Below are 14,886 nucleotides of genomic sequence, written 5' to 3'. Positions count from 1 at the left end.
CAATGTTTTATTTTTTTTTTTACGTAAATGTTTATCGACTAGCCCAACTCTCAAGTCTGCTTCCCTTACTGTTCCTGACAACAAAGTACTGAGCACCCAGCGTCAAAGAAAGGCAATTTACACAACTAAAGGCTCATTCACACCGGCAACTGACAGTGGTTACGCGACCGAGTTGGCCACAAATGGTTGTTCTTCTCGAAAAGTGACTATTTTGGGCCAGTTGCTCGCTGCTCAAATTTCCAGTCCTGGTACTGCAGTAGCAAAACTGCTTAACCAATCAGATGGGCAGGAACAGAAAGTCTGTATATGCTGATGCCTATTTCACGTGGCAATGGCATTGCACACAGATGTGAATGGCATATCGCTGGACATTTCAGTGTAGTGAGTGGCCGGTGACACTTGCCGATGCAAACATCAGCCACCTTGAGTCACTTTTTGGTCGCCAGTCGTAATCAGTCGCGTGACCTCCTGAAGTCACCGCTGTGAATGAGCACTGAAGAAGATTATAGTTCCATAACAAGATTACACCCTGAAAGGTGCACACCACATTTAAAGGTGTACAAGTCAGTTGCACTCTCATTTCACTCTATGAGGTGCTGCAGCTACCCAAATGCAAGCGCTGCATCTTCTGCCCCTTCTCTGAGCAAGAATGCCACCACTGCCAATGCTGCTTTTAAAAACAATCCTAAAGTTGAATGCTAAATTGGGTTTGAGTGGCAAATTACAGCTCGAAATTCACTTGGTGCTTGTTCTGTAAAAAACAAAAGACTGCTAAGGACAATAGGAGACTAATGTAAGGTTGAAATTCCTATGTTGATGATGCCACAGTGTGATGTCACAGTTTCTGTGCTCGCCTTACAAATTTCGCTCGCTTTTCTGTAATAAAAGTGCCCCCCCCCCCCCCCCCTCCCCAGAAATGCCAGGTTAAGCTTACTTTTATTTCTGAGCAGCAAGTTAATACTCGATTCACATCAATATAACGCAAGATTTTTTAAAGTATAACTAGCGGCTTTAGAAAGCATGTCACATTAAATTTGCAAGCATGCTCTGAATACAGTGAAGCTAGTATTGTTTTCAAAATTTCGCATTTAGACAAACGGCAGCAGGAGGCTTCAGCATCAGACCACCGAGTTTCGCAGAAAAGCCAAATTCAATGGCGTAGCGACACTACAGATGAATGCAACAGGATGTGGAAAGAAAGCAAGAGCTCAAAGCAGTCCAGCATTTACAAAGCCCTAACTATTTGGACGCAGTGGCCCAAAGCACATGCATTCCAAAGCAGCATGTCTTTACATATAGCACTAGCCATTACCCACAGCCCATATTTCTCATAAGGTTGTGATAAATGTATTTTGTTTTAAACCTACAACTATGGCTATGCAAAATTTTTTTCACTGAGTTGCGAAAAGTCGACTCTCACATCATATTCATGGTGGTGTTATAGCCATAAAGGTATGGTGTTTTTGTAAAGGTAAATGGTAACTGTTGGCCCATACAGAATGTTGCCAGAGCCTGTGACATCACAAAGGGTTGCTTCGAGGATTTGAATGCACATTACCAACTTGTCTATCATTTCCCCGTCGCTTTCCTGGCATCACTGAATCCCTACAGTCTGAAAATAGTCACCAGTTTGCAATGTCTGCAGTCAGTACAACATGGCAGTCCCAGCCTGATGCTTTAGTGTTCCTTTCCCACTATTCAGGACAAAACTAGGCCTCTGCGAGTCCTTGTTAACGGCAGACTTGTTCATGGCACTACCTTCTCTCGTCTTCAGGCGTCGTCGTTGACGATGTGACCAGACCAAAGCGATCGAAGGTGCACGGAAGGAACAGCGACAGCAGCAGCAGCAGCAGCAGGGGGTAGGAGGGGGGGCCAAAGCATCCACCAGAAGCGTCCAACCCGCAAGCGAGGCGGAGGCATTCCAAAGGCATTCACTCTGCATGGTTTTGTATGCGCCGAGCTGCCGCACAGGTGGGAAGAAAGGGGACGTAGCAAAAGACAAGCGGTCCCAGCAATTTATCACCTCTGCACGCCACCCTGCGAGGATGAAGAGAGCGTGGAAAGAAAGAGTGGAGGAGGCGGGGAGAGGTGGGAGGAAAAAAAAAATAAAAATAAAGGGTCAGAAAGGTAAAAAAGCAGCCGAATGCAAGCGAGATTTTCAATCAAGCACTTACACGGCACAGTGTAAACAAAAAACCTGGAAGCCCATTACTGGTACAACACGGCGATTCTTTTCATTCAATTCCATTCCTTACTTATAATCCACCGATCATGGCCAGCCAATCACAGTGATAACGTGGGCAGCTTGTGCAACCCTCACAATGTGCAAAAAGGAAAAGAATTTGTAGATTACATTATTGTAGCCCACATTCACTTAACTTCCCCTAATGGCCTTGGTCGGCGGTGTTCGGGCACCCATCAGCCACGGAAGCAATCAGCATGATCATACCATCAACCGCGTTGACAGCCAACTGAGGGCAGCCCTTGCCTAAGAGAAGTTTCGTGAGCGCGGGCCCTGACTTGCATTCAAGAGAGTAGACAGTTTTAGCATTAGCCAAGAGACATACACCTAAACACCGGAAGACGTAGACCAGCAAACAGCACCAGTGCCATGTTTGAAGTGCACAGAACTCTTGTTTGAATGATAGCTTGTATTCTACTCCTCTGCTGCTGTAACATGTTCTAGCTATATAATTATTAACATGTTCACTGCAATGTGGATCACGGGTGGGTCATGGCACTCATTTTCACTGTACGGCTGTGCAGGGCTTTCCTGCAATACGCAAGTGATGTCATTGCTAGAAATCAACGAAGAGAAAAAAAAATTCTTGTTGCCTTTGGTCTGATGCATCATGGCACCATCTCTCTGCCCCTTGAGGAAGTTTCCTAAGAGCACACAACTCCCTGGTGACTCACGGTTGGATCACGGAGCACCAGAGGAATACGACAAGTGACCCACCGATGGGTCATGGCACACAGGAATCGAGACATCAAAAATGCTGCCACAGTGAACGTGTTAAAGATATTTCAGTACCTTTTCTTCATCAAAGAGACTTGCAATGAAAGCATGCTTTCACTACACTATGGTTGAAGTACAGCACCGCAAGATCACCACCAACACTGTGGCTCTTGGATACGTCCTCTAGCATTGAAGCATATGTCTCTGCTAGTATCTCAACTGTATGCAATACTCTCTAGCTTGTCGTCCTTATGTTCTAAAATCGAACGAACATGAAAAAGCATATTCAACACGGCACGCAGTGACTGCTCGGCAAATGAGGCTCGAATTTGCGCTCGTGGTAACGCTGTCCGCACAAGAATTAGGTTTTCCTTTTTATATAAGACAACTGATGTACACAACTGGAATTTTAACCCACACAGCAATGGCAGTGAATCTTCATCAGGCTTTGCCTTTCATTGTTGCTACATTTTCTGATCCTAGAAATAAACTCTCAGTAATGCTAATATGCCACAAGCTCCACTGTACAACCATATTTTGAACTACGCCTGCTGAGATAGGAACAGGCTAATGGGAGGGTTCTTAGCTGGGCTTGTTATACCCCTGTCACACGACAGATCTAATGTCATTTCCAACGAATGACATTTGTTGGGGTTTAATGTCATTTTCACCACGCGCTGTCACACGGCGAGAACTAATGTCATTTGAAAATGATGACAATGACGATAGTAAAAAAAAGAGACACAATAATAGCGTCGTACCTAATTTAGTGCGATGATTATCTTGTGGTATGCTAAAATCCGTTGCAATGAGTGATCCTCCCTTTCACACCGTGTTTTTGGATCACTAACTCGTCGACACTGGCAACTGAGTCGAGTCAAGCCAAGCCAAAGTTCAGGCAAACAACATGGAGGAAAGCATTACGGGCGCTACCGCTACGGTGGCTAGAACTACCGCTGTCTGCTGAAGAAGCACGAGAACGGCAGTTGCGTGTAATCGCTTCTCTGATTTGCATGCGGGCCAGACATCGCAACGACGAAAGGAAGCTGAACCTCGAGTTGGAAACGCAAGAAGCGATTTCTAGGGAGTACTAAGAGCGGCTGTGCGAAACTCATTCACATAGCTGAGTGTGTGGGTTTCCCCTTCGGACCACTGCGCGCGGCTCCTAATGTCCACATCACAGTCTTCTTGGTTTGGTGTCATCGCAAAACACGCACGTGTTTAACCAAGCGGCTCCTGCGAAGTGCGCGCTGCTGGCTACGGCTGGCGCGAACAAACACGACTGCCACAGTGCCACAGCCAAAGCCAAAGACGGCCGCCTAGTCACTGGATTGAGAGTAGCTTTCGGCAATTATGCACTGTGGTGTACTTAAACGCCATGAAAGTAGAACATTATGCAATAAAAATTGACAAAACAAGAGTTATTTTTGTTAAACAATAAAAAACCATGCACTGTTTGCGAAGCTGATTAGTAGGCTACTGGTGTTGAGACTACACATTTGGTTCCAAAACGAACCCGAATGAGTTCGGCGAACTCATTCGTTTGCAAATGTCATTTTCAACGAATGCCATTACATTTTCCCGTGTGACATCAAACAAATGACATTACGAGCGAATGTCATTCGTTGGAAATGACATTAGATCTGCCGTGTGACAGGGGTATTAGTTTACATACATTATGGCGAAACAGTACAGACAACGGAACATGTGAAAAACAGGACCATGTCCTGTCCGTTTTTCACACGTCCCGTCGTGTGCGCTGTTTCACCATAATGTAGGTTAACACCTTTTTCATTTAACACATTGTAACAAGTTAATGCTTCAGGAGTTGGTAGCAGGTTCTTTTCTTTTAAGAAAACATTCGCTATTCAACTCGATATTCACAGCCAAAATTTTCTGAATACAGTCATACCTTGATATAATGCTCAAAGTAAATCTAAAATTTCGTTAGCCATGTTTCATTTCAATGAGCATTCTGCTGCCATAACTAAACTGAAAATGCAAGATTTCAGTGAGACAACATCGGTTGCAGTGAAGCAAATAATTGTTCTTTCAAAATATGTATTCTGGCAGCACAAAATGGCAAATAATGTGCACGTTTACAATTTAAAGTTGTTTGCGTGCCATGTATAGGCCCAGTGAGTTGCTGACAAGACATCAAAATTGACAGGAGACCTTTGCTGGCTTGTCGGAGGCATCACGCTTCCAGTTCTTATGCAATGACCCAACCGTGACATTTTTCCCCCCCGCTGATATTAGCAGATATGCTTATAACAAGTATTGGATATAACCAAGGTATTTTCGTCTCAGACACAACTACATTATAACAAAGTTCAACTGTATTCTATTTGATTCTATTAGATGACTTCACTAACTGAACACTCCTAGTAAATAGCTTGTGATGCAACCAAAACCATGCCAGTCACTCCACTAACGACTTAATAGTCACACAGGCAACACAATCAGTGACAAGTAACCTTGCTCGCTTTTCACTTTTGGTTGATGGTACTCTTGTGAACGTGCATAAAATGTCACAAAACGGACACGGGGAATCACTAAGGTGAAGCAAACATGTTATCTAAAGATGCCATGCTGTTATCGGATGCACACACACATAACAGAGAAAGGAAAGAGTGAATACCCACAGGAAATCACTGGGTGCTGCATTGCTGATCAAGAGAAAGTCTAAATGCTACTCCTGCCCAAGCCGTTAACACTTCGGATTTTATTGCTCTTATTGGTGGGTTTTGTCAGAAATCAGGTGCACCGATGGCAGTCGTCCGCTCATTACTAAACACATTAAAAGGTGATTTTTTCTACCGCAAGGCATAGCTCAACAGGCTAAATTCTGCAGTTCCACAATGGGTCTACCAGGTGTAACTGCGAAAAGTGAAAGACGCGCAGTTCTTTCTCCTATTTCTGAAAAGTGCACTGGTAGAGAAAGGTAGTGTCACTCTAATTTGCTGCAATGAACTGTGCATTTTTACACCATCTCAAACTCATTTTTAACAAACCATGCGATTATTGTTTTTTTCAGGCTTGACGTGACAACGTATCACTCGATGCTACACCTGAGCGCAGACAAGCCAGCACTCTAAGCAGGAGACACATTTACGCCTACCTCCATTAGCGCTGCCACACCCAGTATAACTGCGGGAAAATACCGTATTTACCCAATTCTGAAGCAGGCCCCATTTCCAAGAAGAAAAAAATCGACCCAAGAATTGCCTGCACGTTACAGTGAGACACAAAAATCAAAACTGTGCTCGTAGCATTGGCATCAGCCCACTGCCAGAGCCAATGCTATAGCCATCATAAGATGACAATACAAATTAGCAGTTTCACCCGAAGGCAACGCATTGAAAGCGATAGATCGCAAGGTTTAGTGCTTAGCTGAAGGTGTCTCGGAAAGCTGGCACGATGAGGAGCACTGACAACGGCATTGCAGGTGTCAAATCTTAATGCTGCACAAGATGAGACCCAAGGAAAACCGTCGGCGTGCGTCAGTGCCCAAGGAAAAGATTTGCCTCCACATTTACTGCCCCTTCTGCTCAGACCAGTGTATGCCCCGTGGTGCGGTTTGCACACAGCTGCTTGGCAGGAACGTTAATGTGTATGCGCACAGTGCTCATGCCAGCCACGCGTGCCAGAACGTTGCCCTGGCTCTATCAGAGCCGACTGAGCACGACCTGACCAGTGCGTCCACTTGGCTTCGCTTGGCCACAGCCAGATGCACTACGTGTCTTTGGAGAGCTTCGAACCCTCCACGTGCAGACTGCACATGCGCATCAATACTGTGACAGTACGGCGATGACGACGGCAAAAAAACGCACTTTGAGCATCCGCGTAAAGACAAGTTATTTTACATGTCGAAGCTAATGGCAACAGAGAAGAGTGATGTGCTTTTTGTCATTTCAGAGATTTGCGCATGGCATGCTGCTGCACAAGCTAGCAAAGTGGTTGCTCTGGGCATTTGCCAACATCCTGTTCTCAACAGCTGAGAAGCCACTGATAAGGATTATCAAACGTAGCAGATGGCAAGGAGGACGACCTACTGCAGTTCACTCACAGCAACGAAAAGCTGTATGACGAACGATGGTAATGGACATTAAGTCTCATAAATTACCGTTCTGTGAAGGATACATTTTGCACATTTCATTTCTCACTGAAAAAATCGTGGGCATGCAGCTTTTTCCATGTTATAAAGATATTGATGCACATTTTTTTCGCTTTAAGCATACCAAAATTGGTACGCAGTAGATATTGAAGGCGTGTTAGAATCGGGTTAATACGGTACAATCTCTTCACAGTGCCCTAAAGCATCACCTTGAGAATGTGCAAAGGCCCAGTGACAGGCTGGCGATCCATGCTTCCGTGCAGAGGAGAATGTGAGGGGCCCTCGAAGGTCATGTGCAGACAAGACAGCAGCGCTCGAAGAAAACGCGAGACCAGGGGGCCGTTTCGAGAGCCACTCCGCGATGAACTTGCCACCAGCATTCACACGCATGCAGGGTATAACAAGAATCATGCACAGAGGAGACTATCTACTAAGTTCAATACACATCCTGAACAAAGCTGTGCGCATTGCCGCCGATTAGATATCGAGCACAACAGAAAAGTTACAATGTGTAACACCGGTTGTCAACAAATTTAACAACAGCTGTCAAACATCACACACAGCACAGGTATCCCATATCGGATAAACAAAAGAAGGCACTACAGTCACCGACCGATAATTTGGACTCGATGGGGACCGCCAAAACGCCCGAATAATCGGGAGTGCGCAATACTGCGTTCGCCCAAAAATCAGTGACTTTATTTCACAAGTGGCCAAAAAAAGGTGTGTTGTAGTCTCGGATCGTCAGTTTCGGAGATACCTGCAATTTTGTCTGACAATAGCGCAGGATGCATTGGCGTCTAGGAGTGATGGCATTCTTGGCTCAGTGCCAAGCATGCTATCTTATCCTTGTGTGGAAACGCTGACACACCCAATGACACATCTGGTGTTAGTCACGGAAAATATTTTAAAAATGAAAGTGTCTTTCGAAAGGATCGTTCAAGAATGTGGCCCAAGTACGTCAACGTGCGTTCCTGCACACGAATACGCCTGCCCTTGCCCTAGACATTCCGTGGCCGTGGTTTCCTAGCAATGTGTTTTATGCTATTCCTTTTCACGCTTTTCGTCAGTGGTCAGAGCGATGCTCTGCACTCGTTATCAACAGGATCAAGAGTGGACGATAAGAGTGGCATAGAATCGAGTGGATGGCGTCGCTACAAAATCCCGACTCGTATTTCGACCATTGTCATGCTGTCGCTACAGATAGACGAAAGTATATTCAATGCATGCACCGAATTCTCATCGGTGATTACTAGCTGAGATGACCTTCACAAGATAAGATAAGAAGTGTCCACAGACGGTCAACCCGTTGACGTAAGGAAACCAATTAAGGCAGGAAGCATCAGGTGGGCAGTTTTACAGGAGCACTTTCAACTAGGCGCAAGTATTTTGTTTTGCAGAGAGATGGGCGAAATGACCAACAACCATGCCAGTGACGCCTTGAAACATAAATATCAATATTTCTGCTTGACTAGGTGGCCATATTAGCACACAATCCTGCAGTCGGAGTTCGGATTATCACACAACACACTGTAAGGTATCCGAAATTTTGGTCGTGCTTATACATTTGGCCTATGGGGCGGCTAGTGGCGGTGCTGTGGGGCTGTCCGAATAATCAAGCATGTCTGAATTATCGGTGTCCAAATAATCAGTCGTTGACTGCACCACTGTCGTATCATGCTTGTGAGTGCACATAACACTAGCAATCCAAAATGCACACTTCCATGCGAGTGAATAGAACAATTTGTTATTAAGAAACAACACATTATGTTCTCAAACAAATTCACGATCATCACTGCCATTCATCAAATGATTACAGACACAAGTTACACACACAAGGAAGGTTTTCATTCTGCACAGGCTTTCTTTGTTCATTTCGAAGCTGCCGTCACTCGACGAGAAAGTCCACATGTCGCAACAACATTAACACAGTCATAACCTGCTCGCTACAGCCTTGCAACCGTCTTTTTCGAAAAGATGTATATATTTCAACAAGGCAATGAAATGGGCTAGTTATCCGCTTCTCATTACTAGAGCCAGTACTACTTCACAGACACAAGATGTTGCACATCCCTGTGTTACTTGCATCTGTTAAGTACTCAGCTCACATATCAGAAGTGAGATATCTACACTAAAGGCACTCAGTAACAAAAAGAAAAGCATACATTAACAAAAGAACACAAGTTGGTGTGGCAACTAAACAAGGGCATATGCCATAAGAACACATAACAGTAATTATTTTTCGAAAAGTTTTTTTTCTTCTTCTTCTGTTCATCAATTGAGAACGGTTGTGAAAACACATGTAACCCACGACTGTACTTGGCACACTTCTACTGGTCATGAGCTGTGTTCAACGTGTAAAAGTAGTAACAAAAGCCGCAGTTCCCTCTCTCCTGCAATTCTACTGCGAAAAAGAGTAAGTCCTGTGCCGCAAAACAAAGCTGTTGTCAGCACAGAATATAATATGGCACATTAACAAAAGCCGTAAAACCGGCCTAAAAAGAATGTCAAACGAGGGCAGTCAGAATTACACCTCACTACCCCGTAGAATGCAACTCTAACGGAGCAAGGAAAGTCTAGTAGTCATCTCATCTCGAAAGCAGAACCAGTGTGGCAAGAAAATTACACACAAAAAGGAGGAGACAAAAGAACAAACACCCTTGTCATGAAGTAACAGCATAAAAAGGACAAAGCAAGAAAATACACTTAAAAAAAGGAGAGAAAGAAAGAACACCCTTATCACAAGGGTGTTCTTTCAAGTTTTCTTGTCACAAGGGTGTTCACAAGGGGTCACAAGAACACCTTGCCTAACAAGGGTGTTTTTTTTCCGTGCTCTCCCTTACTGTGTTTCGTCCCTATTTTTGCTGGCTCTGCGTGACAAGGTGACCACCTTAGAGTCTACCTTACAAACACCCTGCCTGACGCATCTACGATAAACAGCTGTGCGAAAGATCGTTAGACAGAATAAGGTTGGAAACCTAATAGGGAAACTAAAAAGAAGGCATTGTGCGTTTGGCTTTTCAAACTTCGAGCGCCTTCAGCCAGTACACGAAAAGCCGTCCGGCAATGACTAACGCCAGCGACACTTACATGATTATGACCAACCAGCGACACGAAGATGAATGTGCGCATTGACAAGCTCTACAGACTGTCAAAACAGAGAGCGAATTGCCAGTTCACTAAAAGCAGTTCGATGAGACCCAAACAGGGATGACCAGACGTGAGGTCGGGCCTCTCTCAGCAGAATTGAGGAAATGCAGTGGACCAACAGTTGTGCATCCTAATGTCCAAATGCAGTGGACTAACCCTAATGGCTGCAAGCATGGTTTGTATAGTAGTAGAAGCCTGATTAAACCATGATGCTTTTTGACACGTGTCACTTGCCGTATCAACAGAACACAATAGACCACTGGTCAGCTGGTCAGGACAGTGGCTGCAGACATGACATCCCACATACAAATTTGGCTTGCTCACGTTTGGCACAAAGTTATTATTCCAAGGCAGTCCATGCAAAATTGAGGCACATAAAAAGTTATTTGATGATCCTTGGTTTTGATTTCCTGCAGCAGACACTAATTGAAACATTCACTACAATTCTGTTATAAGTGCAGTTGCATCAAATTTAGCTGCCCACTTGGCAGATCATATAGTCATGGCTGTTGATACAGAAAAAGGACAAAACAAGAACCTTTTACGGAGGTTCTGAATGCAGCTTACCAACAAAGGCAGCAACTACTTTGCATCGTCTATTCAAGAACCTTTTGTAGTTGTTTCGACACACCTTGTCATAATGAAACGGTAATTACCCTGTTTACTATCTCAGGCAGTTGCCAAACTTCGTGGAAGATTGAGCAAAGCAGGAGTAAAGATGAAAATGTGGACCAATACACTTCCAGGAGCCTTACTTTCTGCAAAGACCAATGCAAAACGAATGGCAGAAACAGCCTGCAGACTTCCAAGTACTCTGTAAGGGTACTTAGTGTGGAGTTGCATCACTGTTTTCCTAAAGTAAATGTTCGTTAGGTTTGTGGTCCATTGTTGCCTTTCCCATCTACCAAGGCCAACAATTTGACGGATGTCACAATGGAATTAAGATGCCACACATCTACAAGTTTATTTGGTTGCCCCGTAGCGAACCATCTTGCTTGTCCACTGCCACAACAATCACGAGCCACTGAAGAAGCTACCTCAGGTCGAAAAAGGTCAATATCCAGCACAAGAAGGACTCTGGGATGATGGCTACGATTTGTGTGCCGGGAACAACAGGCCCTTAGCACAGTGGGAACACAAGAGCCGGAAGACAGAATTCCTAGTGAGGGGTCATGCTACCTCTGCTCATTTTTCATGACTAATATGAAAGGTAAAAAAGGTACTGACTCTTAACATACCCTGTAACTAACGTGATCAATGACGAATTCTCTTCCAATGTCAGCCAAAGTTAATTAGAAGAGACTACAGCAAATGTTTCTACACGCTGAGGATGACAATTTGTAGGGCCAAAGCAAGATGCAAGACATCCGCGATTCTCTATGAACTGCCCAACACAGAAGATCTAACAGCGCCCCCCCCCCCCTCCCGCCTTTCGAAAACAGACACGAAAAAATGCCCCTAAAACTTACCGACTTCATCATATTCTGAAAGTTAGGATGCCCAGTCAGCAGCTAGCTGTTATCCTAATGCTTCCTCACAATCCACAGCTATTAATGTTGATGGTTCTGCTCTCCACCCTATCGAGGGCTGATGATTGAATAGGAAAGAAACTGAGGGACATCTACAGCCCTCTAGGAACCACCGCGCAGTGGACTGTTCGGCTTATCCATTGCCATGGAGACCAGAAGGCTCTGAAAGTCGGCTAGTTCGGGTCCAATCAGATCCAGGCCCGATGCAGAAGCTGTTGCAGGCCCCACCCTCTCTGTTGCCGACGTCATCATGCAGCGAATGTAACGGGCGGGGCTCGAAGTGAAGCCACCACCCACCTGTGCTGTGTCTGGCACCGTACGAGGTGGCACGGGAGGTTTCGGTCCCAGGTCCTTGCGCTGTAGCACAGGCTTGTTTGGTGGCACAGGGGGCGGGGTGGGCCTCAGAATGGTCCCGGTCGCCGACGCTATGCCGGCTGTGCCTGGCGTCGTCGGGCCTACTGGCTTTTTGACCAGAGTTCGGTCGGGAGTGGGCTTTGGCGGCACCTGTCGTGAGGAAATGGCACGTAGCATTTTCAGCATTGTAAAGTCTAGAGATTGAAAGTATACACATATTCACAGTAAACACAACTCGTCTTTAGGAGCAATGAGCCGAGAAAGGTAACGTGGAGTTGAAAGCTGCCAGGAAAGCTGCCAGCAAGGATTGAAGTGACAACTTGGTTGAAAAATTCTGACAATAAGAGGGGGGAGGGGGAACAATATAAGAGCTCTGCCAAGGTCCTAATAAAAGGACCTGGCTGTGCTGGCTTCTTAAGCTCTTCCATTTCAAATTGTAACTTTCATACGCTAAGACACCCAAGTGATTGCATCTATCAACAATGGGTGAATGAACAAGGGAAGCCAAAGCCTGTAGCCAACGTCTCGACAAGGGGACTTGACCTTGCTGGGCCCTGACAAAGACAACTCCCCTTGATAAAGACATTGGGGGATAGAGAGGCCTCGCTGGTTCGATGTTTCGATAAGAGGACTTTTCTCCTTCGCCAATCAAAGGAGCCTAAGCTTGGGGTCGTGCACAAAACATGAACGGAGGCACAAATTGCTTCAGGAACACCATGCAAAGGAAGTAGACAAAAGCTCTCAAACGCCAAGCCTACATACCTGTGGCACGGTCGGGGGTGGAGCCTTGGTTGCCGAGGGTGGGAGCTTGGGGCCGACTGCCACGCCCCTGGGTGGGGTCGGAGTGGGAACAGCCGCCCTGACAGTGGGTGCAGGTGCGCTGGCAGGGGTAATGATGGTGGCACTGCGGACCCCCTCTCCGAGGGGCGGAGGTGCGGGTGCGGGGGGTGGAACCAAGCGCTCCGCCTCCTGCCGTAGCCGCTCCAGCTCCACCTGCTGCTGGGCATTCTGTGCCTTCAGCTCAGCCACCTGTAGACGTGTGTGCAACCCACTCTAAGCTCATTGAAACTCCCAAAGTGTTGCATGTTTTATTGGTTCATGGGGCCTTAAAGGGGCCCTGAGACACTTTTCTGACTAATCATAGAATGGCCTCACTATTAAAGGGCATCACTTCACGAATCTCCTGGCAGAAATTTTTTTTCAAATCCTTCAATTATCAGCAGAGTTAGGGGTAGTTATCACACTTGACGTGTGGCTTTCTCTCTCCTTTCCTCTCCACCAGCCCGCTGGAAGACACACAGGGTGCACGGCAAGGAGTCAAGACCTCGCCTAGATGGTGGGCATTTTTTTTTTTTTTCTGTTACAACATTACTTCCAGTCCAGGTGTGCACGGCACTCTCTTGACGTGATATGGGCGCTTGAGGCCACTCATCTCCATTGCCAAATCAAATCAGAGTATGCGTTGCCAGACCAAATGAGAGCACGTGATTGTCAGAGCGTTTCCCCGGCGAGAGGTCTTGTCGGGGCACCCCATGGCGGCCGCAGTATTTGCGCTATGCGGCAGAGGCAGTTACGCACAAACCATGTGCATACTATAGCAGACCGCAGAATGTTTGCTATGTGCACGACAGAGCTGGAGTGCATGCTCTAGTCTGGCTGTACTACGTGGTGTGGACCGACTTTGTCGTGTACCAGCTTGAACAATGGATAGTTGCCAAATTCAGATTGCACATTGAGAAGTGCTATCAACAGTGTAATACGAAGGAATGTCTACCAAGGCATCTAGCCAGGAGTGAACTTTTTTGGTTTTTTTGAGACACAGACATGTGTATTACGAAGCTGTATGTGACCAGGATCCCGGGATTTCTTGGTCTCCGCAGCCTAAAACTGCACCAATCACAGCAGAAAGCGCGTGCCGCTGGGTTCCTTGCAGCACCACCAGATGGCGCTCGCCTCCACACATCCGTGGCGCCAGCTGTGCGGCGGAGAAAAGCAAGAAAAAGAACCAGAAAGCTTGCCTTTGTGCATAGCGTTCGCCGCAAGCATTTCCCGGTAAAGATTACGGTTGCATAAGTTGCAGTTGCCGGGAAGCGGCAACTGTAGCATCCGAAGCAGGGAGTGTCGTCACTACACTTTCATATGTAAAAGAAGAAACCACCTAGCAACTGATTTCCTTTGTGTTCTGATAGTGCTATGGAAAGGCCACGCATAGTTAGGGTTCCCAAAGAGCAGCGTGAACACGATGAGCGGAGACGGGAACAGCAATGTCAATATGCGCAATGACGTCATGCTCAGACTAGGCAGGACGCAGCAGTTCCTGCCCAAAGCAAGTCAGGCACAGTTAGGATGCCCGAAGAGCAGCGTGAATATGATAAGTGACAAAAGGAACAGCAACGTCAATGTGCACAACGGCGTCGCACTCAGGCTCAGCAGGACCCAGTTCAAGGCTACGTCACATTGGTCTATCAGATCAGGTGATACCACAGCTTCGTTGGCCAACCACCTTCACAGCGTGGATTGGAGCCAAATTTGTACATTCCCTGCTGCATTTAGTGCAATAATACTTGGCTCACATGTTGACAGGAGCCTCGTCTACAGATCGGCAACTTTTTCTTAGTATGTTCAAAAAGTGTTTCAGGGCCCTTTATTGTCACATGTGTGCAACCCATTCCAGCACAATCAAGCTCATAAAGCATTATTTGTTTTGTTCGATTCACGGGGCTTAATTTCCCATGGCGACATTAATCTCATAGAGTTTTATGTAGGGTAAAGTGAAG

The 14,886-nt window shown here is 46.0% G+C and overlaps 1 protein-coding gene across 1 annotated transcript in view; it reads right to left on the bottom strand.

Annotated features, from left to right (window-relative positions):
- Positions 1–919: 919 nt before the first annotated feature.
- Positions 920–14,886, bottom strand: part of LOC119431294 (CTTNBP2 N-terminal-like protein) — a 35,237-nt gene continuing 21,270 nt past the window's right edge. The window contains exons 7-9 of the mRNA XM_037698766.2: positions 12,872–13,138; positions 11,696–12,259; positions 920–2,037 (exon numbers count right to left, since the gene is read on the bottom strand). Coding sequence (XP_037554694.1) covers positions 11,858–12,259; positions 12,872–13,138 — 669 coding nt within the window. The 3' untranslated portion in view covers positions 920–2,037; positions 11,696–11,857. The remainder of the gene's footprint in view (positions 2,038–11,695; positions 12,260–12,871; positions 13,139–14,886) is intronic.

This window comes from Dermacentor silvarum, chromosome 10 (genome assembly GCF_013339745.2).
Source record: "Dermacentor silvarum isolate Dsil-2018 chromosome 10, BIME_Dsil_1.4, whole genome shotgun sequence".
Lineage (NCBI taxonomy): Eukaryota > Metazoa > Arthropoda > Arachnida > Ixodida > Ixodidae > Dermacentor > Dermacentor silvarum.
This window is presented reverse-complemented; position numbering and strand designations above follow the sequence as displayed.